The sequence below is a fragment of the Ailuropoda melanoleuca genome, chromosome 7 (assembly GCF_002007445.2).
Source record: "Ailuropoda melanoleuca isolate Jingjing chromosome 7, ASM200744v2, whole genome shotgun sequence".
NCBI lineage: Eukaryota > Metazoa > Chordata > Mammalia > Carnivora > Ursidae > Ailuropoda > Ailuropoda melanoleuca.
Window position 1 is genome coordinate 69,070,501 of NC_048224.1, and position 26,962 is coordinate 69,097,462.

A 26,962-nucleotide genomic window follows, 5' to 3' on the forward strand; every position below is an offset into this window, starting at 1 on the left:
TTTGGCCTCTCAAGTTGCATTGGTATCCACTAGCTATATAAACCTTTTAAGTTTAAATTGAAATAAAATAAATCAGTTCTTCAGTTGCACTAGCCACATTTCAAGAGCTCGAAAGACACATGTAGCTTCTGGCTAATACATCCCATAATCTGAGAAAGTTCTGTTAGACAGAGCTGCTCTAGAGTGCTTGGTATCTCTCTGAAAGCTGTCATAAATAAAAGTTAGATGCAATCCAGTTACAGACTCTGTGGCCAAAACATCCATTCCAGAAAGCATGTTCATAAAGGTCCCTTTGTTTCTTCTCCAGTATCTTCAGACTCTCAAGAATTCCTTGAGTATAGGCTTGAAATGTATGTGACTTAATAGAAACCTGTTGTGGAGTACGGTCACCACAGAGGGACTTCGACACACACCTGTCTAAGATACATCTAACATTGGGGAATTCCAGAGGGTGGACAACCATAACTCTTATTCTAAGTTATTCTAGGGAATAGATGCTAGGCTATCTTTTGATGTTTTTCCTATTCTGTTTTAGAAGCAGTTGGAGCATATCGATCCTTTTCAGTGTCTTAGTTTTCAGCTATTCCTTCTGATTTTTCTGTGTAGTCTTGGATGATTGAGTTTCTTTTTGGACTAGCCCTGGATATGGAATTGAGGGTTAGAGGATGTGGCTGCCCTTCTGTGCTTTGTTACACTAGCGTAAATGTCCTGCTCGTGACAGAGCCCTGGAAGCCAGTGGTTGCCCAGTGTTCCTATTAATAATCAGATGACTGCTCTTTCAAATGAAAATATTTGTTTTATATATTTTCACAGCAGTGATTCCTAGCCTTAATTTGCAACATCTAGGATGTTTTAAATAATCTCAAGTATTAATCTCCAAATTTTCTTTTTAGAAACTTAAAGGATATAAATGTAACAAACTAGCCATATGTTAATAATTGTCGAAACCAGGTGATGGGTACATGGACATTCATTATATTATTCTATCTACTTTCATAAATGTTTGAAATTTTGTCTAACAAAATGTAAATAAAAAAGCTGTACTTTCATACAAACTAATAACAGCTTTTATAGAGCAACAAACCGTGTATCAGGCACTTTTAAACTGATGCGAATTAATTAATTTTCCCAATAACCCTATAAATTAGCTCCATTTTAGAGACGACAAAACTGAGGCATGGAGAGGTAAGGTAACTTGCCAAAGTCACAAAGCTTGTAATAACTTCCAAGTAGTTAGATATAAATTTGTCAGTAATTACAGATAAATAGCTAAGACATAGATTATCCACAGGAGTGTTTTATTCAACAAAAGAATGCCTATTCTGTGCCAGGTACTGAAGATACTTTGAACAAGATGAACAAAATCCCCACCCTCATGGTGAGGAGGTAACAAACATGTAAACAAATAAGGTGTTTGCAGGTAGTGCTAAGTCCTATGAAGAAAATTAGATAGAATTATAAGCAGAGTGTGCAAGGGGGGGAGGCTCCTTTAATGAGAATGATTAGGAAATGGCTCACCTGTCAGGATAGGCAGCAACAGGGCATGGTCATCTTTGTATTCTAAGCAGGTAGCTTTTCGAAATGTATCCTTCTGCCTCAGTTATTATGGTAGAAGAAACTGAATTGGTCTCTTCTGATGTATGTTAGTGCATGAAGATTTCTCAGAAATAAATATACCATGACAACTGGTAGATGAAGTTGCAGAGTAGAAGGCAGCTTCCTAAAAAGTTGACCCTTGTTTGATTTATCAAAATTGAAGACCCAGTTTTAGTTCAAAAATTATTTTGCAGAGCAATGGAAAAATCCCTTCAGCTACAACCACCCACCGTTTTACGCTTTCAAAAAAGTTTGTAACAATCTTTTCATGCCCCACTATTTTAAGGAAGGGTTTGAGAATGGAAATGGTTAAGTATAACCCTAACTCAACTTGCCTTTCTCATTTTCATAATAGCAAAAATATAGAGAAAGAGACTGTTTCTTCTTTTGGCTCCTCAAATTTTCCAGAGAAATCATTAAACCTTAAAAGTGAACTTGACTTGCATGAAATAATGTTTTCAAATTTACGTACACTAATGTGATGGCAGCAGTGGCAGCTATGTGCTTGTGGGTTATGTTGTTTTTTAAATTACATGTTTGTCATTCAAGTGAATCTTCTTTATTTTTGGCAGGTATTTGTTGACTGACCAAAACAGGATGCGAAGTGTAAATGACATCATGCCCATGATTGGTGCTCGATTTTATACTCAATTGGATGCTGCTCAAATGAGAAATGATGTCATAGAGGAAGACCTTGCAAAGGTAAAGAGTCTAGTTAAAAAGAGATCTGCACACTTGGCACCTATGTGTGTTGAGAGATATAAAACATAGTAATTTCTGTGCTAAATATAGTACATAATTGGCTAAAGACTGTTTGCAGATATATTTGTCCAAACTTAACGTTCCGTATTTTAATTTCTTATGTCCTCTGGGCATTTGTTTTCTTTTTTGTGTTCATGATTTTGCTACAGTCAATTGACACAATCTTGATTTTTTTTTTTTCATGTAAGTTACTTTAACCATTCTTAAAAATGGCCAGCTACATGATCTTCTTGAGTAATACTGTTGAATGAAATGGAAATATCACATTCAAAACTATAACCAAAAGGTGGGGATATTAGGATTTATTGTTTAAAGGTAATACTGGTGAAGAATACCAGTTTTGTAAAATTTTGCTTTTATGTTCAGTTAGCTGGAATATTAATAACTCTCTTTCTTTTCAAAATGTTTTATAGGAGGTTCAAAATGGAAGACTGTTTAGGCTTCTAGCAAAATTGGGAACAATCAATGAGAGGCCGGAGTAAGGATTTACAGTATTTTACAATATATTTTCAATCAAGGGTGCTTACAGGAATGAGTATTCCTTATTCTTACTGGGTTTTATTTGGAAAAAGAGAAAAATTCACATGTGAAGGGACCTTAAGCCTATTGTTAGCCATTAGGATGCTGTTTTTTAACTGTCGCCTAGATCTGGTTGTTCTTAGGGATTCCACACACACATACACGTACAGAAAAGATACTGTTAGAAATCTCTGTCGTGGTTTGTACATGACGAAATGTTTGATGAGTATCAATACTGCCTCTACTGTGTCTCCTTTTTGAAGCGTGGTCAGTTCAGTTTATCGTAGTCAGATTAGAGACTTCAGAACGGTCTAATTATTTCAGGCCCCTTAGCTTCTATTAAAGGGCATTATTTATAGCAGTCATATCAGTGACACCACCACTTTATATTATTTGTCATTTAGTTCTGCCTCATTTGCAAGTTAAAGTTACCATATGTTCAAGAAAGAAGTAGGGTTGATGTCTGTACTAAGTGGTCACTGTCAGAGACAGGTGGAACAGTATTATAGCTGTTGTCACTGTAGTGTAAGTTAGGCTTCAGGAACGTTACCTCTGTTAATAGAGATAGATGATACAATAAATATTGCTTGAGGGAGTTTTTTTGACCACAAAATTTATGTTCACTTCCGTTTCTTCAAAGTTAAAAAGAAAAACTCAATTAGTATTTTCTGTGATAATTTTTCTGAATGAAGAGAAGATGACATTAAAAAAAAAAACAAACCAAACTTTTATCTGTTTCTTCTGGCATTTATTTTTTTTAAAAATTAATATGCTTATAGTACTGTTTCTTGATTCTCCCCCCCCCCAAGTATTTAACTCAGCTAATGACTTTGTCCTGTGGAAGATGAGGCTTTATCTTTCACACCCCCTTCCCTTAACCAGACACACACACACACACACACACACACAAACACACACACGTACGTACGTACGTATTCACATTCTACCACTTAGCCCATAATTTTGAGTTAAATCTTTATTCAGTATTGACATCAGTGTAACAGGGTAAATATTCTTCATAGCTGCACCACTTAGTAAACCATGACTGTGTTTTCTTTCTTTTGTATTTTGTTTTTTTATTTTTGTTTTCCTGGGGTTAATAATTATCTTATATAGAAAACTAAGCAAATGAAAAAAATTGACCACCAGTTTATTCCAGACTCACTGCCAGAGTTATGAAACACCTTTCCATATGGTCAAAAATAGGTAACCTATCAGTTCCTTTTTTTTTCTCCCCCTTAGAGAAATTGCCCCTGGAGCCTCTGTCCTTCTGTTCCTATCTGGGCTGGTTGCGCTTTAAGCCTGCTCACACTCACACTTTAGAACTGGAGCTTCCCTTCACTATTATCCTGGGAATTATCATTGTCTCTCCCTTTGTGTTGGATACCCCGTTTCTTGCTTTTTTCCTTGGTTTATTCTTTTGATTTATTGGAGCACATCCTCCTGTAGCTTCCTGAGAAAGGTGAGTTTTTTGAGTCTTTGTAATTCTGAAAATATCTTTATTCTGTTTTTATACTTTATTGATAATGTGATGGGTATTAAATTCTAGATAGTCCTCAGAAAATTCTTTTTATTAATTAAATCTTTGGAATAGATTAATATGAACCAGTTTTTTAAAAAGCAGAAAAGGATTTGCAGTGAAAAAAATCTCTCGTATTTGTAACAGCTCCAGTCTCTCCACTTTCTCCCACTAATCTCTATTTTATATTCTTCCCAAATCACAATGATATATTCTTATCTCCCTCTTCCCCCTTTTTAATATATACAATATACGAATTGTAAACCACGCACAGTGTTCTGTATGTTGCTTTTTCCTCATAACTATATTTTGTAAATCTTTTTGTTTAGGTATGTTTGGCGTATACAAAACACTATTCTCAGTAGTTTACAAATATAACCTAACCTTACTCCTCATAACAACCCTGTAATACGGTACTATTAGTATTCCCACTTAACAGATATTTGGGCATAAAGAGGTTAAATGCTGGGTGCCTAGGTGGCTCAGTCGGTTAAGCGTCTGCCTTCAGCTCAGATCATGATACCAGAGTTCTGGGATCAAGTCCCATGTCAGGCTCCCTGTTTAGTGGGGAGTCTGCTTCTCCCTCTCCTTCTGCCCCTCCCCCTGCTTGTGCTTTCTCTCACTCTCTCTCTCTCTCAAATAAATAAATAAAATCTTTATTTTAAAAAAAAAGAGGTTAAGTACCTTTTCCAGGGTCACATCATCAGTGAGTGTATGAGCCAGAATTTGAATCCAGATAGTATGGTTCCAGAGTCCATGCTCTTAACGTAAAGGCTCTGCTTCCATAATTTATATAGCTGTGTAATAGTCCATTCTGTGGATACACTACAATTTATTTCTCTCATTATCAATAGACATTTGAGTTGTTTTCAGTGTTTTGCTAGTATGAACAGTGCTATAGGGACTGCCTTACGCTTCCTTAATTTCATGTGTGCATAAATATAGGCCCAGTTTGATTGTTGGGTCTGTGGATGTGTGACTATAAACCCTTACAGAAGGGTTTCCCAGTGTATGATGCATGAGAGCCTTTCACCAACAATACTTTTTTAGCTCATGGATGTTTGTCATCCTGATAGATGAGAAATTAAACCTCAGTGCAGTTTATTTTGTATTAACTCTTACGAGCATGTTGCCTATCATTTTTATGTTTTCGATCCATTTCTGTTCCTTTTTCTGTCTTTCATATCCGTGGCTCATTTTTATTTTCAGTTCAGTTGTCTGTCTTTTTGATGTATAGGAGCTAGAGAGATTTATCCTTTGTGATCATTTTTTTTTTAGTTTGTTATTTTTCTTTTGACTCTGCTTAATTTTTTTCCATGCAGACATTTATACATATAGTCTAATTGATCAAACTTCTTTTATGCTTTTGGATTTTGAATCATAGTTAGAAGGTTAGAAAGGCCTTTTCTACTCCTACAATTTTAGAGGAAGTACCTCATGGTTTCTTCTGGAGTACTTATTGTTTTATTTTTTTTCATATTAAATTTTTATATATGTGGAATTTATAAAGGGTGTGAGGTATGTATTCCACTCCTCTACCCTTTCCCCTCAGAAGACTACCCCGTGGCCCAAAAGCTATTTTTCAAATAGTCTAGCTTTTCTGCACTGGTTTAAGGCAGCACTTCTTTCACATTAATATTTTAATGACTAACATTTTCAAATCTGGTAGGTGCTATTCTTTCTTATCTCCATTTCATTGCCTGTTTTTTGTTGTTTTCCTAAAATTGTTTAATTTTCTGTATAAATTCTAGACTCAGCTTTTTGTTTAAAAAATCAATAAACCTGATGGTACTTTTATTGAGAAGATAACATGTTTATTAATAAACTTAAGGAGCATTTGTGTTTATAGATGTTGAGTTTCTTAACCAAGATAATCGTCTGTCATCATACTTGTTGACACCTTTACTGTTCTTAAGTGCTTAAGTTGTTCCTTATGTTGTAGCACGCTTGAGTTTACTAGGTATTTTTTCTTCCTGCTGTTGTAAATGTGAATCCCCCCCAGTTCTTTCTTCTTAGATTGCTTATTATCAGTGACGTAAAAATTACTGATTTCTGTTTTATTTTTGTACTGTGATATCTTAGTGTTTGGATAGTTTTTCACTAGATTTTCTTGGGTTTCCCGGATACATGGTCCTATGTCCAAATAATTGTAGTTATATTTCCTCCTTCTAATTTCTATACTTTTAATTTCTCTGGAGTGATTGTGTTAGCTAGTACCTCTAGTACGTAGTTAGGTAATAGTAATGATAATTTCTGTCAAAACTTGAAGCAATGCTCCATTGTCTTTCAACTTCCAGATTCAAAGCCATTTTCTTTTCAAACCCTTTCCATTGCCCTGCGCTTTTAGAATCTTTATCAGTGATGTTCAGAAATTCAGTGATTTGCCTTGGTGTGGGGTTTTTTGATTCATTCTGATTAATTAACAGGTGGGTACACCATTTTAATCTTGGAAACTGATGTCCTTCAGTTCTGAGAAGTTGTCTTCGTTGTTTCTTTGATAATTTCACTGTTTGAAATTCCCATTGCTCAGATGTTAGACCATGGCAGTTGATTTTCTCATATTCTCCTCTGTTTTCTGTGTTGTATCTTTTTGTTCTACATTCTAGGTGATTATCTCAATTTAATTTGTGTAAAAATAAAGGTTTTTTTCTAATCTGTTTTTGAATTTTTAAGTTTCTGCTGTCATATTTTTAATTTTCAAGAACTTTCTGTTCTCTAAATGTTTGTCTTACAGCATCTGATCCTTGTTTCTCTGAGACTCTCAGTTACAGATTTTTGGTTCGGTTTTGTTTTGTTCTAAGTTCTGTTCTGTTCCCTGCAATATCTCATAGGAAACAAGAATTTGTTTTGTTTTGTTTCATTCTCCAAAGGATTTCTGATCCTTGGGTGTGCATTCATATTTAAAATGACCTTTTTCAGGGTACCTGTCTAGCTCAGTTGGAAGAGCATGTGACTATTGATCTTAGGGTTGTAAGTTTGATTCCCTACATTGGGTACAGAGATTACTTTAAAAAAAAAAAAAAAGAATAAACTTAAAAAAAATAACCTTTTTCATCTAAAAAGCTAATGGAAAGGTCATTGCGGGGTCAAGGATTGTAGAATGTGTGGTAAAGTAGTGTGATATTGTTACGTATAATTTTTGTTTGTTTTTGGTGGACTCTTAAATGTCAGAATTTCTCTTGGGCAAGTCAGTTTCCAGAAAAAAAATCTGCAAACTTTTATCTGTAGTATAAACCCGTAGTCTAGCTTTGGGTAGCCGAAGTAGCAGGAAAGTATTGGTTAAATAGTCTTAGCTACCATCTCTTCCTCTTCCTGGCATCCTGGAGGCTGGGGCTTCTTTATTCACCCTATCTAGAAAGATTTCTGGTACCTTTCTGGCAAATTTCTGCAAAGCAGAAGTGGAGGCAGGGATGAGAGAGAGGTTATCTATTTGTTATTTATAGAACTTTTCATCCAGTTCTGCTATTTCCAGCTGTAATCCATACCTGCACTTTCAGTAGTACCAATGGTTGCCCTTCTTGGGCCTCACTGGTATGCCTTGCTTTTGTGGCTCCCCCTTTTTCGTGTGTGCCTTCTGTAGCATTGGAGTTCAGTTTGTTCAAGTCAGCTGATCCTATCACTTACCTGTTTTTCACCTTCCAATTTTTTCTTCTGTTGTTGCTCCTGAGCACTTTGTCCTGGCATGTTTATTATACCCCTTTTTAGACATTTATTGTCAATTTGGAGGGGTTTTGAAAGGAAACTGAGATAAGTGGGTGTGTTTAATTAGCATTTTAATTGAAAGTCCCTAGAGTGATTTGCAAAACTCAGAGGATTGTGTTTCAACTATGTGGTAGGCTTTCCATCTTGTTCTTAGAAGACAGACCTGTTTGTTTGTTTTTTTCCCCCAGACCTAGTTTTTTAACCAAGACTGCATCATCTGATCTCTCCCTTCTTTTCTTTGCTTCAGACCTGCCTCATTTTTTTTTTCTTTTAATTTTCTCCTTCCCTCTCTTGCCTTCTCTCCCTCTTTGTCCTTGTCTTTTTCTCTTCCCTTCCTTGCTCTTACTCTCTGTCTCTCCCTTGGCCTCTTTCTTTTCCAGCCCTCAGACCCATCCAGCCACTGACCTTTGCTAAGTTTCTGAAGTGGTGCATGCTCTGTTCCTTGCCAATACTGATGCCTCCAACTAGGGCGTACTTCCTCTGGGAACAGCATCCACTGCTTCCTCTGGAAAGGTTCCCTTCCTTCCCAGATGAATTCACATTTCTGTTGTGTACCATTTCCCTTTTTCTTAATGGCATTATCTCAATATGTAACTTTCTTTGGTTATTTTGAACGTCTGTTTTCCTCACTAGACCATAAGTTCCAGAGGTCACTGGAAAGTGACAGTGGTCATTTTGACCAGATGATCACTGTCACTGTTCTCTAGTTCTTCGCAGCACACTCTCCCATCTGCTCATGATGGTAGGAAACCAAAATCTACCCTGTTTTTGTTTCCTTCAGCATTTCTCTATTTTATGCTTACCAGTAAAGTTGAACAATATCTGATCGTAACTCTCCACTCCGTATCCTAAAGGTGAGAGGAGGAAAAGACTCTCTTTCAACCTATTTCTAAAGATCTTTAAAGACATTTTCTTTTTCCTCTGTTTTATCTAATGGTAGGAGCTTAAATAAGAAAGTGATTATAAAATAGGAGTGGGTAAGGGATGATTGCCTTTGAGAATTAGAAACTGGTATTCATATCCTTTCATGGTGTGTGAAATTATTTTTAAAAAATTTAGCAATCTGCACAAAAATTTGAAAATGAATTTTTTTTAGCCTCCCTATATAACTTTAGGAGCATTAAAAAATAACACACACACACACAAACCCTACACTTACTTATCAGAGAAAACAATAAAAATAAGCTAGTGTGGAGTCTGAAGAATCACCGTGGCCATGTGGTATACAGACAGCATGAGTTATTGAGGTAAAATATGACCTTTCCCCAGGTTTCAGAAGGATCCTACCTGGTCGGAGACTGGAGACCGTTATCTTTTGAAACTCTTTAGGGATCATCTTTTCCATCAGGTGACAGAAGCGGGTGCTCCTTGGATTGACCTCAGTCATATCATTTCTTGTCTTAACAAGGTAATTTGTATCTGGATTTTTAAGATCACAATGCCATCTACAGTTTGCAGAGTTGCAACTCTGCAAATACTAAGAGACTAAGTGTAGATGTATTCTGCGCCAGCCTGGAACATATTTTCTTAATAATTATCAGTTATATCTGCTTGATATGAATTTCTAGACTAGGCAGGTTTTTTAACATCTACATGAATAATTACAGAATTTTCCATTGTGGATCTTTTCATTGTGATAAAATGTCACAAAAACAATGGGTGGGAAGAACAAAAAAAATTTATATTTAAATATTTTTTAAAAGTTGAATTCCTTTCTTTTAAGTCATCGTGAGTCTTGCTAAATGTCCTACATGTTATCTGTTCCTTTGCCGTTAACTGTGAGTGTTGTAGTAGTAAAAGCACAGTAGGCCCAGCGCTCTAAATGGAGAATAGGTGAGTAGATGAACTTAGGTAGTTGGAGATGTATCAGTTCATTTGAGAGGTGAGCTTTGTGCTTCTGAAAGGGCTGGGAGACAGTTTACCAAGGAAGGAAGGAATGCATTTTCCTTATGAATTACTTGGAATCACAGAGTGTAGGACGGGTCTCCAGAGGTAAGTCCTAGTCTTTGTATAGGTTTATATCTAAATCTCAGGGGTCGACAGACTGTGGCCTGACAGCCCGTTTTGTAGAGCCCACGACCTGAGACTAGTATTGACATTTTTAGAAGATAGTAAAAACAAAACAACAAAAGCAAAACTAAGAAGAATATGTGACAGAGACTGTGCGGCCCTGAAATTTAAGGCATTTACTATTTGGCCATCTTTATGGAAACCATTTGCTGACCCCTGGTCTAAACTGCCCTGAATTACAAGGACTAGAGGAAATACCTATCGTGGCACAGGGTGTAGAGCTGGTAACATACAGTGTGCTTAGCTCTTGAGGGAAGACGTGGTTTTTGTTTTTAGGCACTACTTTGCCTTGCTTGAACTTCCTTAAAACTCTTTAAAAAGAGTATTGTCAATAATCTACATTAAGACAGAACAAACTGTATGTACCATTGAACTAATCCAGTATGACTAATATATTTATTTGCTCTTTTCCTTAAGGGGAAGACATTTTTCTTAAAAGTAATGAGTGGAGAACAATTCTACTGGATTTTAGAAAATAGTGTCCATAGTATCAAAGCACCAGTAATTAAAAATATGTAGCACTAGTGTAAACATTGGCAGGTAGATCCTATGAAATTAAGCCATGACAGATATCTTAAGTGAAGATTATTTAATGAATATTAGGATAATTGACAACTTGAAGAAAATTCTATTTCATTTCATAAAATAACTAGTAGTAAATAAAATTTATCCCACATCTGAAAGTATGATAATTTTCTAAGTCTGGAAAGAGTGTAATAAATTAAAAGGATGGATGGCCATATTAATGATGTAAAAATTAAAATCTTACATAGCATATTTTGGTGGAAATTATGACAAATAAATTGGTAAAATGATTTGAAAGTTTGAGCCTTCAGAATTAGTAAATTTTAAACATTTTAATGAATGAATTAATGAAAAGGGAGGGAAAAATGTACGTCAAAAACTAACCAAAAAAAGTGAAAGCCATAACGAGATAAGTTATTGGATGGACTAAGGATTAGTATATATGCTTCATAAAGACCTCATTAAAATATTACTACCAAATCTTGACTGATGAGTGGGTAAAGATCATAAACTGGCATTCATACGGTGGAAATAACACAAGTAAGTGTAGGAAGACATCTGGTAACATTCATCAAAAAACGTACATGAAAGTAGCAAGGCATGCACTTGATATGGAATTGCTTGTAAATTGGTACAACTCATAAATCAGTGGTTTCTGATATACTTTGGAAAACTATTCAGCTTGTATGTATTAAGCTATAAAACTATTTGTACTTTCTGATTCATTATTTATATTTTTAAGTATTTCTCCTGAGGAAGTAATTCTACAGAAGAAAAACCATTAAGTAGATGGATATGTTCATTGCTCTATAGTTTGTGACACAAGAAAGCTGGAAGATACTGGGGCTCCTGGCTGGCTTACAGCGTGGGACTCTTGATCTCAGGGTCGTGAGTTCAGGCCTCACGTTGGGTGTAGAGTTTACTTAAAAAAAAAAAAAAAAAAGGATATCGGAATAATGAAATGATGGAATATAATGTAGACAAGTGTGAAGGATAGGTGGAAACATCCAAGTTGAAAAGTGTGCATACCGATAAGTGATGTAAAATGCTTACATATATCTAGAAGGGAATATGACAGAAATTTTTACAGTATTAATCATTGTTGCAAACGTTGTGCTAAAATAGATAAAGTGGATTATCCTCTGCCTGGTATGAACTTCCTATTTTGTGTCTCTGTTTCAGTTAGATGCTGGTGTGCCCGAAAAAATAAGCCTCATTTCCAGAGACGAGAAGAGTGTACTTGTGGTGACTTATAGTGACTTAAAGCGCTGCTTCGAAAACACTTTTCAAGAACTGATTGCAGCTGCAAATGGTCAGTTGTAGTATTTGCTGAAAAAGCACGCAGGACATGGCTGAGGACCTTAACCGATAGCAAATTGCACTACAGCTGAACTGTTCTCATCCTCTCATTTCACATTTGGGAAACAAACAGATGAGCAAAGCTGCTTGCACTTCAGTCAGGTACACTGTTACTTGAAAGGAAGAATGTTTCACTTATCCTAGAGCTGTGGCTGCCATTGGGGCCATATCTGTGAAGAATTTATTTTAGATTAAGGAGCACCATTAGGTGAATGGTGTTCCCGCTTTTGTTTTTTTCCACTTGTATATGCACTAATTTTAATTTTTTAAAGACTTTTTTCTGATCTTTGAACTTTTGCCACATTGTATACTTACTTATTAAGGGAAACTATTTGCAAGGATCTTTTTGGGAAACAATGCTGGACAGCATTTTTGTCACTGAGGGTTGCAGAATTTGCTCTTTTGGGATGGGTTGCCCTGAATAATGTAATGGACCAGGTAAATAATTTCACAGAAGTACAGTATAGTGTATAATTCTTGTAAGAGTATTGTATGCAAGCTCTGTATGCCACCCACACTGTTAGTTCAAATGGAGATTTTTGGGGGTTTTTTGTTTTGTTTTTAAGAACACACAGAGATCAGTGAATTGCTGGATACGAAGTCCCCCATCAGTAGATTTAAATCCTTTCTGAGTGAGGATTGGATAAACAGGAACTTAAGGAGCACATAGAGCTCTTTGCTCCAAATTCAACCAGAGTCTTTTTTTTAAAAAAAGGTGTTTCCCTGCTTGTCAGATATATTTACATTTATGCAGTTTTTTTAACAGAAAAAAAAAATTCTGATAAAGACCTGAAGTTCAGGAATATATTGCTTTAGATTCTTTCCAGTTCGCTTTTTTGTATAAAGTTCTGTTCTTTGAACCACAGCTTTATTATGGTACTTTACACTGGATACAGACACAGAGACACTGTTCAGAGGATGAACTAAACACAGCAGTGGTCTGGCATCAAGAGCTTTCTGAAGTTTTACAGCCTGAATCGGGAGGGATAACAATCTGCTGTGCCTTTGCAGTCACTGCTTAGCCCAAAGTAATAGTACTTTTGATAATAACTTCACTCTGTGGGATATTCCTGAATAAGTCAATCTCAAAAGTTTGGAATTTTCCTCCTCTTAATTTTCTTAATATTTGGACGTGCAGTTGTCGCCAAACTTGGGTATTCATGGAATTTCTAGTTAATGAAATACCTATACTTTGATACTGAAGACTGCCAAATACATAGGAATTGTCTTTCACAAAAAACCAGTAATGAAGACTCTATCTCCTTTCCCAGCACTGAATGTTTTACTAGCACTGGGTGCTCAACCATGCAACTCTGAAGAAAATGTGGAAACTCAAAAGGTCAGGAAAGACTTCCAAGCACTTGCAACTGATGTTACGGTCTTCAATTTTAATAATTACACATATTTGTAGTTTTCAGAGAAGTTTTTAATATTTCTCTGTCCACTTTTTATAAGCTTTAAAACGATTTTCTCTGCCTTGAGATTTGCATCAAGAAAAAACACCTCTCCTCACCTGAAAGCTTTGAAGACTAAAGACACGCTTTACACATTTTAACAAGTGTGTTTGAGTCCACGTTTGGTAGCATCAGTTGTTGAGTTAAAAAGAGAATCAATTATTGCATTTGATCTGGATGGATTTTAAAAGAACATAATGTTCAATATTCAAAGGATAATTAACATTTGCCACCATAATGTTCTTTTTTATGTGAAAGGAACAAGAACTTGGAGACATTAACATGCAAGAGTCTTTTATCATTAGCTCATGTATTTGAGGAAGAGCAGCTGTCTTTTTATATGTTTTTTGACAAATCATATTGTAATTCTTTTGTACAAAAAAGAACTACTTGTATTCTAGAAGAAATATGAAATGCTTAATTTATAAGCGGGCTGGAGATTTTTTCCAATATTGTTTTCTTTGAAAATGAAAGGGGATCATCTATTTTAGTTTTGGGGTCTGGGAACTTTTTGAAAATTTAATTTGTGGACCAATGTTTTGTGAAAGCTAAGGAAGGGCAGGGGTAAAATAGGGCTTGAATTTCTCATCCTGTATAGACCAGCAAACTTCCCTCTGCAAGGCAGGTTCAAATCACAAACCCAAGAATGTTTGCATCCTAAGTGCTAGTTTGCTTCAGCCCCTAGTAACCTCAGGACTTGGTTTGAATATAAAGGTAGACAGCTGATATGTTTTCATGAGTAAATATTGTCGGCCAGAAAACAGTTGGTGTCAGGTAATACATATTTTTTTTAAGCTTTGTTTTATATTTATTTTTCATTTAGTTTTTATTGGGAATGGTTTTCAGTAGAACTCTTAGTTCTGCTTAGGTGTTTTTTGGGGGAGCCCTCTTTTCCATAGTGTAATTCCATTTAAGAGGTTGTCTAAAAGTTAGTCTTTTTAATTCATAGGAAGATTTTAATATCTGAGAATAATCAAATTAAGGATATAAACTTCCCATTCTTTCTGTTATGACAGATCAAAGCACAGAAAGGACAACCCTTGAAATCATGCAACGTTGGTCATTTCAATTTTTTGTACCTATTTTAAATTCTGTTAGTGTATTTACTTCATTGTAAATATTTTTGAGGGTACCTTTGTATTTTGCTTTTGACCTTGGTTCTGTGGTTTGGATGTCAACAACTTCCCTAAAAGCACCAGTATGTTAAGTTCTGATGTCATGATCCCAATATGGGTTATTCATCTTTAATCCTGTTTTCAGTCTCTATGTGTACAGCCGTATTTTTAATAAAGAATTACAGAGAAGTTTGTCGTTTTTTTTTTTTTTTGGGGGGGGGGTACCAGTTTATTTAACAAGATGGTGTTTGCCTTATGATCGGGATTTCAAAGGCTATTTCCTGTGTGTTTGGAGGAATTGTCGGTGGCATGTTTATTTATTAATTTACCAAATTATCTGTTAAATGCTTACTTGGATCTATTCTAGGTACTAAAAGTGCAGATATGAGTACTTGTTATGTATAAAGTTCATCATTATATTCAGACTTTTCTATGTAATACATGGCTTTTACAGTGTAGTTTAGGAAGGAAGACTTACGTGAGAGGATAGGGAATGCTATATGGCTAGCCTTTGATGCAGTACTTCAGTGATTTACCATATAGGTGAAGAGTGCCCCTCCCCCCTAGTTCTCCGGAAACATTATTCAGAATATAAGAGTAGATTTCAAAAGTGGCAAAAATGTTAACATTTGTTGAATCTGAGTACCTAGTGTTTATTTCCTGTACATTTGAAAAGTTGAAAAAAAATACAGAATAGAAAGTGAGAAGGGACTGGAGGCCTAGGTGAAGGGTAACTAGAATAAAGAGGAAGGAGGGATTCTTTTCAGCTGAAGGAACGGGTGAGTTGCTTTTAGAAGTTCAGAGGAGAGAGAGAGAATAAGTGTAGAAGGATCTTGTGGGGGGAAAAAAAACCCATGGATTTGATGGCAAATCAAAATGACCATTGTAGGTTCATGGGGAAGAAAGGCTAGTCCGCCTAGAATAGAGGATGTTTTGGGGGATTTTTTAGATTTAAATTTCATAAGAGAAAACATTAAAAATACTGTTAAAGCTAGACCAGTGTTACATCTCATACACTCTGGTGAATGGAGATACACAACGGTTTTATTACTTTCCTCTCCTGTGCTCTGAATGGTCAAAAACAGGTGTTTTCCCTCCACCTTGAGCAATTACACAATTAGGGGTGCATCTGTAATATAACCTTCTGTATAAGTGTGGGGGAAGGGGTGAGGTGGAGAAAGACTTATTTATTTATTTATAAAAAGTCTTCTTTATTTTTTAGAAAGAGAGAGAAAAAGAGCATGAATGGGAGGGGCAGAGAGGAGAGAGAATCCCAGGCAGACCCCACACTGAGTACAGAGCCTGATGCGAGGCTGGATCTCACAACCCTGAGATCAGGGCCTGAGCTGAAACCAGGAGTTGGATGCGTAACTGACTGTGCCACCCAGGTGCCCCAGTGAAGAAAGTCTTTTAAAACACACGTCCTTAACATTTATTAAAAATAGTCTGTATGGTGGTTAAGAAACCAGCTTGCCAGAACAAGATGACTGAGTTCAAATACTGGCTCTATCACTTGGAGCTCTGTGATCTTGGGAAACCACTTACAGTGGAATGAATTGGGATTCACTCATTCATTAAATATTTATTGAATGCCTGTTAAATGTCAGGCATTGCTCTAGAGGAACCAACAGAGCAACTCTGACCACAACAGACAAGTATTTCTGCTCTTACAGAGTTTCCATTCTAGCGGGAAGAAGACAATACGTAGTACATTAAGAGGTAATAATAGCTATGGAAAGAAAGTAAACTAGGGTGAAGGATGTAGGTGGGGTTACCAGATGGAGCAAATAAAAATAGAGAACACAGAGTTGAATTTGAATTTCAGATAAACAATGGATAATTTCTTTTTTAGCATAAGTATGTCTTAGGTATTGCATGGGACATATTTGTCTTACAAAATTAATCTGTTTCTGTGAAATTCAAATTTGGTTATCCTGTGTTTCATCTTGCAACTTTAGATGTGGGGAGTATGGTGGTGGTGCTGCTAGAATTTCAAGTGGGATTATCTGGCAGTAGCCCTCGCTGGGAAGGTGATATTCAAGCAAGGACTAGAGGTAATGGAGCCAGCCATGCAGTATCTGAGGGAGAAGAATTCGCGGTCGGAATGTGCCAGGAGTATTTGAGGAATGGCAAAGGGGCCGGTGTGGCTACAGAAGAGTAAGGAAGTGAAGTCAGGTAATGGGAAAGGAGGGTAGTGTTCTGTAGATCATTTTGGGACTGTTTTGGCTTTTACTCCCATTGAAAGGAGAAGCTGCAGGATTTTGAGCGGTTGAAAAACCTGATACAATTAAAACGGACTGCTTTGGTTACTAGCTAGGAAGCTCTTGCAATATTTAGAGCAAAAGATGATAGGGATTTGGACTGGGGTGATAGCAGTAGAGGTGGTGTGAAGTGATTAGATTCGGAATATATTTTTCAAAAGCAGAGCCAAAAGGACATCCTGATTATTGGTTATGGAGTGAGAAAAGAAGTCAAAATCACTGTTAAGAAATTTTGACCTGATGCTCACAGGATGGAGGATTCTACTGAATTGAAAGAGATTTAGAAACAAAGGTTTCTTTCATCGGTAGGCAAGAAGACAATTGGGAGTTTGGTCTGGGAGCTGTTAAATTTAAGATGTTCAGTACGCATTTGTTACGGTTACTTACTTTGTAATGAATGACTTCAAACTTAATGGCATAAAACAAGAACCATTTTATTATTCTCAGGAATTCTGTGGGTTAGGAATTTGGATAGGGCACAGCCGGATGGCTTATCGCTATTCCATTATGTTTGGGGCCCTTGCGGGTAAAATTCCAATGGCTGGGGGCTGAAATCATCTGGTCTGGCACTGGGACTGAATGACTTAAAAGTAGGGCTCAGCTGGGGACTGTCAGTGGAAGCACCTACAGGTGGCCCCACCCTGTGGCTCAGGCTTCTCCATTCATGGGGACTGGGTCTCTAGTGGGAGCTTCTGGAGCATGAGTGTACCAGGAGACGGGTGGAAAGGGCATGATCTTTTCTGACCTGGCCTCGGAGTCATGCAGTGTCACTTCTGCTACATTCTGTTGATTACAAGTGAGTCACAAAGGCATCTCTGATTCTAGGGGAGAGGAATTTGATGGGAAAGTGGCAAGGGCACGTTGCCTAAGGTCATGTGGGATGGGAGATGTTATTGCCACTATTTTTGGAAAATATAGTCTGCCACAGCATCAAGAGATGTCAACACGTACGCGTGTGAGTTTGGAGTCTGGGGGAGAGATCTGGTCTGTACATGTAATTTGCAAGTCATTACAAGATGTCATTTAAAGCCCTGAGATTGGTTGAGATCATGAAGGGAGTTAGTACAGATGGAGAGGAGAAAAAGTCCAAGGGCAGAGCCCTAGGGTAAACTAGAGGGACAGAAATGACCCATGAAATAGGAAGAAAAGTGTGCAACATCTTGGAATCAAAGTTGAAATAGGTACTTTCAGGAGTAAGGGTCGAGTTGTTGATGAGTCAAGGAAGATTGAGACTGAAAATTGGCCATTGGATTTAGCAGTTTGCAGGGAACTGATAACCTTATCAAGAGCGGTGTCCATGAGGGTGACGGAGAAAGCTAGGTTTGAGTGGGTTTAAGAGTATTTGGCGGGGGAGGGATCGGAAACAGAGACTAACCACCTCAAGGAATTTTGCTGTAAAGAGGAATAAAGAAATGGGATGATAATGAGGGGAAAGGAAGGATGGAAGTTTTTTTGTTCTGTAACACGGGAAAGAGAATAGCATGTTTGATGTAGTGGGAAAGGGACCAGTTGACGGCAGTGAGGGGGTGCTGAATTGCTGGAGCCATGTCCTTGAGGGTAGGAAGGAATCCAGTAGCGTCAGGACATGTGCTGACAGGCCGTCCAGCAGAGAAGGCTGACTGTGTCAGTATGGGTGCTTGCCGGCGGGTAGATGTGAGGGTGAGATTTTGAAGTTCTCTTGACGACTTCAATCTTCCCACTGATGTGGGTATAACTAATGGTACCAGTCGCATTGGATTGCTTTGAAAATTGAATGAGTTTATTCCTCTAAAGCACTTAGAATAGTTGCTGGCCTATGAAGTTAATCTGTTTTCTTCTGAGATGAAGCCCTTACTCTTTTTTAAATGGGTCTTCTGTGAAAAGTTGTGATATTAAATGGGCTTTTTTTTCTTTTAATAATCTCTTATTGAATAATAGCACACACACACACACACAAGTTTGCAGGTAAGTATACAGCTCTGAATTATCACAAAACGAACACACCTAGCTACCACACCCAGACCAAGAAATAGAACATTTGTGGCATCTTGTTTTTGGTTTGTTTTGTTTTTTTCTCCCTTAAAATATCCTGAGTTCAAAAAATAGAAGGCTAGTCATCCCTGTGTGGGGATCCAGGATATTTTTGTAAAATTTACTGACCTGTGAAATCCAAAAGTCTGGTAATATGTTTAACATATTAGGAGTCCAGTAAACCTTACTGGGCCATTCTTCTGCTGGAAGAAAGAAAGAAAAAAAAAACACAAAAACCCACGACAATTCCCAAATGTACTATAAGTTTCCAGAGTCATGAGAAAATTTCTAAACTATGATGTGACACCAATTCCTCGAGCATTCTTCAAATCATGTGCTTCAATGAGTGACTTTACTCTTATGTTATGAAAACCAATGATATTTTTAAAGGATTTCATATTCATGAAGATAAAATGCCTCATGCCCTCTTCAGTTAACCACACATTTATTGGAATGAGTCATTTTTCCTTTTTCTTGCCTCTGTCCCAAAGAGAGGAGGCCTGGTTTCCCTTACAAGATGTCTCCAATCTAGTTTCCTCATGATGTTTTTAGGAAGGTGATGGTAAGACCACTTTCCAAGACAATGTGTTGGTCACTTATGTCTATTAGTGATGATCTGAATTTATTTCTCTTCTTACGATGTAATCCACCAAAACACAAGTGAAGGCTATTTGGCTGGTGTACTTTTCTTAGGGAAGCTCTAGTGTCTTAGGCTTTTATCTAATTATCTACCATCTCTTAATACACACACAGAAACGCGCACACACGTCCTGTAATTATCATCATTTCTTAGCTGAAAATTAGTGTTTGGGAAAACCCACCTCTTTTTTAATTGAGGGCACTTCCCATTTGCAGCCAGCACTTGCACTCAGTCTGTACATTTACTTCTGATTGTGTTCGTTTTCTGGGTTTTGATTTACTGATGCTTTAGAGCGGCCATCTTGTGGTGCAGAAAGCTCTTTGCCCCTCTCTTCAGAGTGTTTATTTGATTTTTCTTGTTTCATAATTGGTATTTAATGAGATCCCTCAGAGCACCAGTCTTTCACCCCCAAGGTAACCCATGACCCCTTTTTTCACGAATAAGCAAATTGGAGAAACTATGTAGATGTTTTTAGAAGTTAATTTATTATATGAAGATAGCATACAAAATACATTCATAGTGACTAGAGATGTAGGACCAAATTCAGTCTTACTTATATCTGCAGCATATATTCTTGGTATGTATAAAAGTAAAATTCCAGTTTCCTTAAATAGTTACGCACAAAACACACACACGTATATACACATACAGTTACTACCACTGTCAGTCAAAGATGCGCTCCTCCTTTCACCAATGAAAAGGGGCAGGCAAGTATCTGTTTCGTGTTTGACATTCTTACGGGCTGGGAAACAAGGCACAGCTAGAAGACCTACATGACATTTTTCAGGATTGGGACAAATTTGTTCCATGGGCTAAAACTAAGGTCTGACCACCGTTTCTTAGACTAACTAGATACAGACTTGCATATGGTTTCAGTCCCATTCCACCCTCACTGTTACACATACGTGGTCTCACGAATCCTGAAAGGAAATGCCGCTTTACTCGTTAGTGTCAACTGTTTTCTTGTCATAAGTGACAAATGGTTCTAATAATATCATCAGTTGATTAGTCTTTTAATTTTCAGTGCTTTTCAATAAATGTTCAGGGCTGGTAGACGAACCAATCCGTGGCAAGCACTTTTGTCACTAGATAGACTCATTCCTGCAAGCTTCCAGTTTCTTTCTGTGTTAAGACTCTAGGTGGAACCCTTGTTGACTGAAGGACTCGTGTAGGATAGAAACCTGAGTCTTTGAAGCAGCTGAATTAACATAGTTCTAGTACATGTTTATTTTTTTTTCTTTTGGAAAGATGACATTATTAAGGTCTCTGAACAATTAAGAATTAGATTATTGAAATCAAGATGTGGTAAATAAAAGTAAAGGTTTTGTTTTCGCTCATTGCTGGATCCTTATCTGATTTGAAAGCATGAAAGAATTGATTGAGGCCTTCTTTTATTTCCCCTATTGAACCTCCTTCTGGTTACCTGGTTGATACTGTCGCCAGCTGTCCCAGGTGCTTTTGTGCACGCGAAGAGGGGGAAGAACAAAGCTCATCCCCTCTTCTGGCCCTGGCCTGATTTTGTTTGGACTGAGCTCTTGATGGAGAGGCCTGCTTTACCTCTCTGCCGGCCAGAGGCTTCCCCAGCAGAGCCACCGCTGGGGCACCCGCTGCCTCACTTGGGGTGTGCTGACTGTCCCATCTCTTTATACTATGAACCTTGAAACCAGAGTGTGACGCCAGGGAAGGAAGCAAAGATTCTTCTATTATATTTCAGGTTCTAGAGTTAAGTCACTTGCATAAAGGGAAGCATACTCGTCTCTACTGCCAGAAGCAGCAGTTCACTGTTGCCTGTCCAGCCTTGACTGGCCTTAGAAGGTGCATACATCCTAAATACATAGCATCAAACAGAGCCAGTTGAGAGATCCAGGGTCTTCAGACCCTGAAGAGTCGGCACCCTTGTGTACCCTGTCTCCCTATTTCCATCATCCTCAGACCCAAGGCAAGGTCCAAAGCAGATGAAAAGAGGCTTTTCTCCTCTTGATGGCTCATTAACTAATATCCTGAGTCCCGATTCTAAAAGTATCTTGCATAAATTACATATCACCTTTTTTCTCAAGGAGCATAAAGTGCTTAATAAACATTGGTTAGCGTCCTTCCACATCTTTCCAGTAGACTAGCATGAGATAGTAGAATCCCCATAAAAAGGAAGCATGATTGACTTCCTATCCTTTGGGTCCCAACTGTTTCAGTGAGTTGGTTTGGTTGGTATAGAGATGGGGTTTCCACTCTGTTCATCCTGTTTTTGCTCCATCTATCCTGGTTTTGGTATAGAGGAAACCCTCCACAAGACTCATTTTCATCCTCCTCAGCTTCCTTTTATAACTGTACAAAACAGGTTAATGTAAAAAATTGAGTGAAGTGTCTTGATTATGTATTAATACTTAAAATAGTATCTGACAATATTTTTGAACATGTGGCTTAAAGCCCAACAGGTAACCCTGACAGACCAAACTCATTCCGATTAGCTTACTCTGAGCAACCTGCTAGGTGTGAGGCCATCATGCCATGGAGCCAACTTAGCTCAAGGTGAGTTTTCAGTGTATCCTGCTAGAGGGGCCTGTAGTCTCGGCCCAGATCTGAGCACCAAGCCCAGTGCTAGAAATTTCAAAATGTGCCATATATGGGAATAGGCATAGATCCAGTCCCATAGCTAAGATTTTAAAATTTGTAGTTTCAAAAAAATATGTCCTTTTCTTGCCTGCCGGAATCCAGAAAATGTCCCCTCATCCTTCTGTCCTGTCTGCTCCCTGGCTGGGTTCTCCATGTGGACCGGGTTCGGTCGGGGTTTGGAAGCCACTGCATTGTCATGGCTGATAGCCCTCTCCTACTCCCTGCCCATATGGGACAGTACAAATTCTTCTCTCCAGTGCTCTGTCCTGTGTGCTCTCTTCTTCCTTTCTCCCTTCTTTCCTTCTCCTCCTTCCACGTCGCATCTGCTACAAGACCCCGGAGACATTGCACAAGCCCGCTTAGGGCTCGCTGCCTCCCAGTTCTAGGGCACCGGCGGCTGGCCCCTTGGAGTCCACACTACACCGTGTGATCAGTGCCTCTCCTGACTCATCAAATGCCCTGTGGTCTTGCGGGTAGGAGCAGGTAAGTCATTGGGCTTAGAAAAGATTTCTCTAACACACTGAAGAATGTGAGGATTTACCAGTGGTGTTTTTCACTTGTCACTATTACTCTATCTGGGGTTACATTCTTGTTAGTCAAAAAGAAAAAAAAAAGCACTATTAAAAATCACAAAAGGCAGCTTGCTCCTGTGGAAGGGTAAAGGTGTAAATTTATATATGTGTCATACTGGCAAAAGCTAGTTTTCAGGGGGCATAAATACTTGTGTGGTTCTAGAAAGAAGGTGGTGTGTCAAACTTTAGACAGGCGGGGTGGAGTATAAGACCACCGAGTTGTAGTCTGGGGGAGGAGAGCAGCACGAAATCTTCTTTTCCAGCTCTGAGTTGTCGTACGTAAATCTGCGCCGGCCTCTGTGGACGTGCACACACCCGGCATGGCAGAAAGCAGGCTGCGTGAGCTCAGAAAGCCCCGACTCCTTACTTTTACTGGTAACTCTCAAGCTAAACAGAGAAAAGAGAACAAAATTAAATACACAAAATTGATTTCTTGAAAACGAAGACTAACGTCCGCTCCTTCCTGTTAGGTCCTTGCTCGTAACTGTCCTAGAGTTAATGGTTATTGAAGCCCATCTCAGTCTCAGGTCAGTCTCTGTTCTAGAGCCGCACGCTGCTTCTCTACTGCCAGCTTGGTGGCCCTGGGCAGAAGGATGCCTTCCTCTGGCCGCGGGGTGGGCCGGGTGAATAGACCCTGCAAATGCAGTCCCGGGTGGAAAATAATTCCAAGGCGGGTATGGCCCTCCCCTGCCCTTGGGCCACTTAGCTACTGTGGTAGGCTGAGAAATGCTCCCGCCTCCAAAATAAATTGATCTCAAATCCCTGGCACCTGCGACTAGCACCCTGTAGGACAGAGGCTGAATAGTACCTCGTGCGGCAGGACAGGCCATTAAGCTCAGCCTGAATCGCCCAGGTGGGCCCTAAATACACTCACTACCCTTGTAAGGGAGGCCGATGGAGACTCGCGGCCGCACGCAAAAGGCGGGGGTTGAAGGTGGAGCGGGGGGCACAGCCACAAGCCAAGGAATGCCCAGAGATGCCAGGAGCTGGCAAAGGTGCGGACTGGGTGCTCCCTCAGAGCCTCCGGAGGAGGGGCGGCTCCGTCAACACCTTGACTTTGGACTTCTGGCCTCCAGAGCTGCAGGAGGGTAAGTTTCTCTTGGCTGAAGCCGCTAACTTGGTGGGGATGTCTTACAACAGCCTCCAGAAGCGAAGAGAGCTTCAGACAAACAGGGCAGTACAGGTGTCTTCCTACCACGTTTGTGTTCGAGAAAACCGGAGTTATGGGCCTGTCACTAGCAAGGCTCCAAGGAGAAACTTGCTTCCGGTTCTCTGTGTGACATCCAGCCTGACACAGACGCACAAGGAAGGAAAGCTGCTCTTGTCCGTTCATAGTTGTTGGGTTCCTCCTGCTGGCACTAGAACACGCTCGTGTGCTACCAACATCATTTCGATTGGTTCTGGACTAACACGTCAAGCGTTTTCTATATGTTTAATCTCAGAGTCGAGGGCGCGGTTATGGCTTTCCTTCACGGAGATCTAGATTAAGTGCTCCAAAATAGGGAACAAAAGGTTGTGGGTAGGCTGCTTTCTTTCCTCCCTTACACACGTCTTCTTCGCGAGGGCCCCCACCCTCTGAGGGGACTCAGCTCTGGTACCATCATGGTGCTTGCGGTAGAAGGAACCAAGTGTGAAGATGTTCGCTTGGCTATTTCCTCCCCTTTGGACTTCCTCGCGGTAGTTAGATTGCACTAACTCAATCCCTTTGGGGCATTTGGGGCCACCTTTCAACTCAGATCAAGGTCAGCAAACTATAGCCTGTGGGCTGGCCACCTGCTTGGTTTCTTTCTTTTTCTTTTTTTCTTCTTTTTCTTCTTCCTTTTTCTTTCTTTTTTCTTTTTCCTTTTTCTTTTTCTTTCTTTTTCTTTTTTCTTTCTTTTTTCTTTTTCTTTCTTTTTCTTCTTTTTCTTTTTCTTCTTTTACTTCTAATTTTTCTTTCTTTTTCTCCTTTTTCTTTCTTTTCTTTTCTTTTTTTAAACAGGTTTATTGAGCTGCAGTTCACCTGTTAAACTGTCCAGCTGAATGGTTTTTAGAATATTCACAGATGGCACAACCATCAACACAATTGATTTTAGAACTTTTTCCTCACCCTGCAAAACCCATACCCATTAGTATAGCCAGTTACCCTTCTTCCCCACACTTCCCACCCCCAGCCCTCGACAACTACTGAATGAATTTGTTTCTATAGAGTGGCCTAATCCTGGCATTTCACGTAAATGGAATCATACACTGTGTAGTCTGTTGTGACTGGCTTCGTTCAGTAATAATGTTTTCAAGGTTTGTTGTAGCATGTATCAGTACTTTGTTCTTTTTTATTGGCAAATAATAGTTGATTCTATGGGTATACTGCATTTTATCAACTCATCAATTGCAGGACAGCTGGCTTGTTTTTATTTTGGGTTATTATTAGTGATGTTGCTATGAGCATTTATGAATAAGCTTTTTTTTTAAAGATTTTATTTATTTATTTGACAGAGATAGAGACAGCCAGTGAGAGAGGGAACACAAGCAGGGGGAGTGGGAGAGGAAGAAGCAGGCTCCCAGCATAGGAGCCTGATGTGGGGCTCGATCCCAGAATGCCGGGATCACGCCCTGAGCCGGAGGCAGATGCTTAAGTGCTGTGCCACCCAGGCGCCCCTATGAATAACCTTATGTGTGGACATAAGATTTCCTTCTCTTGGGTATGTACCAAAGGAGTAGAATTGCTTAGAGTAACTCTACTTAGCCTTCTGAAGAGCTTCTATCCTCTTTCCCAAAGTGACTGTACCATTTTATATTCCCACAGCAACACACGAGGCTTATGATTTCTCCACATCCTCATCAACACCAACTTTTTGGTTCTAGCCATCCTACTGGGTGTGAAGTGATATCTGGTCATGGTTTTGATTTGTGCTTCCCTGGTGACAAATGACCTTCAGCATCTTTTCATGTGCTCATTGGCCACAGCCATCTGTTTCGTAAATAAAGTTTATTGGGACACAGACACACCTCCATGTTTATATATGGGCGATGGCTGCTTTTATCTTACAATGGCAGAGTTGAGTAGTTGTTTTCTTCTTTTTTTTTTAAGACTTTATTTACTTGAGAGAGAGAACACGAGCAGGAGGAGTGGCAGAGGGAAAGGGAGAAGCAGGCTCCCCGCTGAACAGGAAGCCTGGTGCAGGGTTCGATGCCAGGTCTCTGGGATCATGACCTGAGCCGAAGGCAGACCCTTAACTGACTGAGCCACCCAGGTGCCCTGAGTAATTGTTTTCTATGTGGCTCTTGAAGAAAAAGTCTGCTGACCCCTGATTTAGAGGAAAAAGGAGCACGTTCTGCCTTTGGGTGAGACAGGCAGGCATTTGAATCAGGAAAGGCAGGCATGCCTGATGGGCCCAGCCTTCGCCGGTCCGGCACGATCCCCTGGTAAGACTAGCACAGAGAAGCTCAAGTGCTAGCAGGACCAGCGGAGTGAAAAGCTGGAGCCTGAGCAGTTCCGACGGCGCTCGTGGATGGCCCTGTGAGGAAGGGGGTGCGCCAGGATCTGACCAGAAACAAGCCTTCCCTGGAAAGGTTGGCTTCTCAGGACGGCACATCTTGGGGGAAACAGGCCTGCGAGCCTTCCTGTACAAACATTGCCAGCCCAGGGAGTAATCACGGGAAGCTGCCCCCCCCCCGCCCCATTGGCAGGTCCCCATCTGGCTTTTGCACTGTTCACCGCTGGGTGTATCAGGCTCCTTCCAGCGGAGGCACTGTGCTTCAAAGTGTTTGCACTGCCTGTCCCTGCTGGAATTGTCGGCAGGTTCCTACTTCTCAAATCCCAGGCTTCCTTCTCAGCACTTGGTGCTCCTGTCTCTGATTTTTATACCCTCCTTCTTGCCCTTCTCAGGACAAAAAGTGCTTTTCTGCAATGTCTGAACACTGTAGTTGAGGAGGGCGAATGAGCTTCCCCCAGCATCTTCCTTCACACCCTCCCCATCCTAGAAAGACCCCCGCTTCCTTACTCAATCTTCATGGAGGCCTTGGGTTTGCTCTCAGCCCAGGTGAAGCGCTTCAGCCAGGGGGAGGCCAGCAGAGTGCTACTGTCCACCTGGTAATCCTGGTCGGGAGGAAGGAAAACGGTTACACTTCTTGCCTGACCCAGAGAGGCCCACGGGTCTGGGGCATGATACTGGGATACACATCCGAAGTCGCTCCCAGCTCTGTCCTTACCTGCCTATTAAGACAAAGCATGTTCTCCACATGGGCAAATCTAAATTTTGTCAGTTG

At 39.4% G+C, this 26,962-nt stretch overlaps 2 protein-coding genes across 9 annotated transcripts in view; one reads left to right on the forward strand and one right to left on the reverse strand.

Moving 5' to 3' along the window:
• Positions 1–14,810, forward strand: part of PAN3 (poly(A) specific ribonuclease subunit PAN3) — a 129,028-nt gene extending 114,218 nt beyond the window's left edge. For 6 of the 8 annotated variants that reach the window (XM_034665013.1, XM_034665014.1, XM_034665016.1 and 3 more), the window contains 5 exons: positions 2,169–2,298; positions 2,772–2,836; positions 9,368–9,506; positions 11,876–12,005; positions 13,324–14,810. In XM_034665013.1, the coding sequence (XP_034520904.1) occupies positions 2,169–2,298; positions 2,772–2,836; positions 9,368–9,506; positions 11,876–12,005; positions 13,324–13,463 (604 nt within the window). In that variant the 3' untranslated portion in view covers positions 13,464–14,810. Of the gene's footprint in view, positions 1–2,168; positions 2,299–2,771; positions 2,837–9,367; positions 9,507–11,875; positions 13,088–13,323 lie in introns of those variants that run through there. The other 2 variants (XM_034665017.1, XM_034665019.1) reach the window with 1 other exon arrangement.
• A 5,184-nt stretch (positions 14,811–19,994) lies between these two features.
• The window catches only part of FLT1 (fms related receptor tyrosine kinase 1), a 173,939-nt gene continuing 166,971 nt past the window's right edge, over positions 19,995–26,962 (reverse strand). Inside the window, exons 29-30 of the mRNA XM_011233822.3 lie at positions 26,698–26,792; positions 19,995–23,101 (exon numbers count right to left, since the gene is read on the reverse strand). Coding sequence (XP_011232124.2) covers positions 22,900–23,101; positions 26,698–26,792 — 297 coding nt within the window. The 3' untranslated portion in view covers positions 19,995–22,899. The remainder of the gene's footprint in view (positions 23,102–26,697; positions 26,793–26,962) is intronic.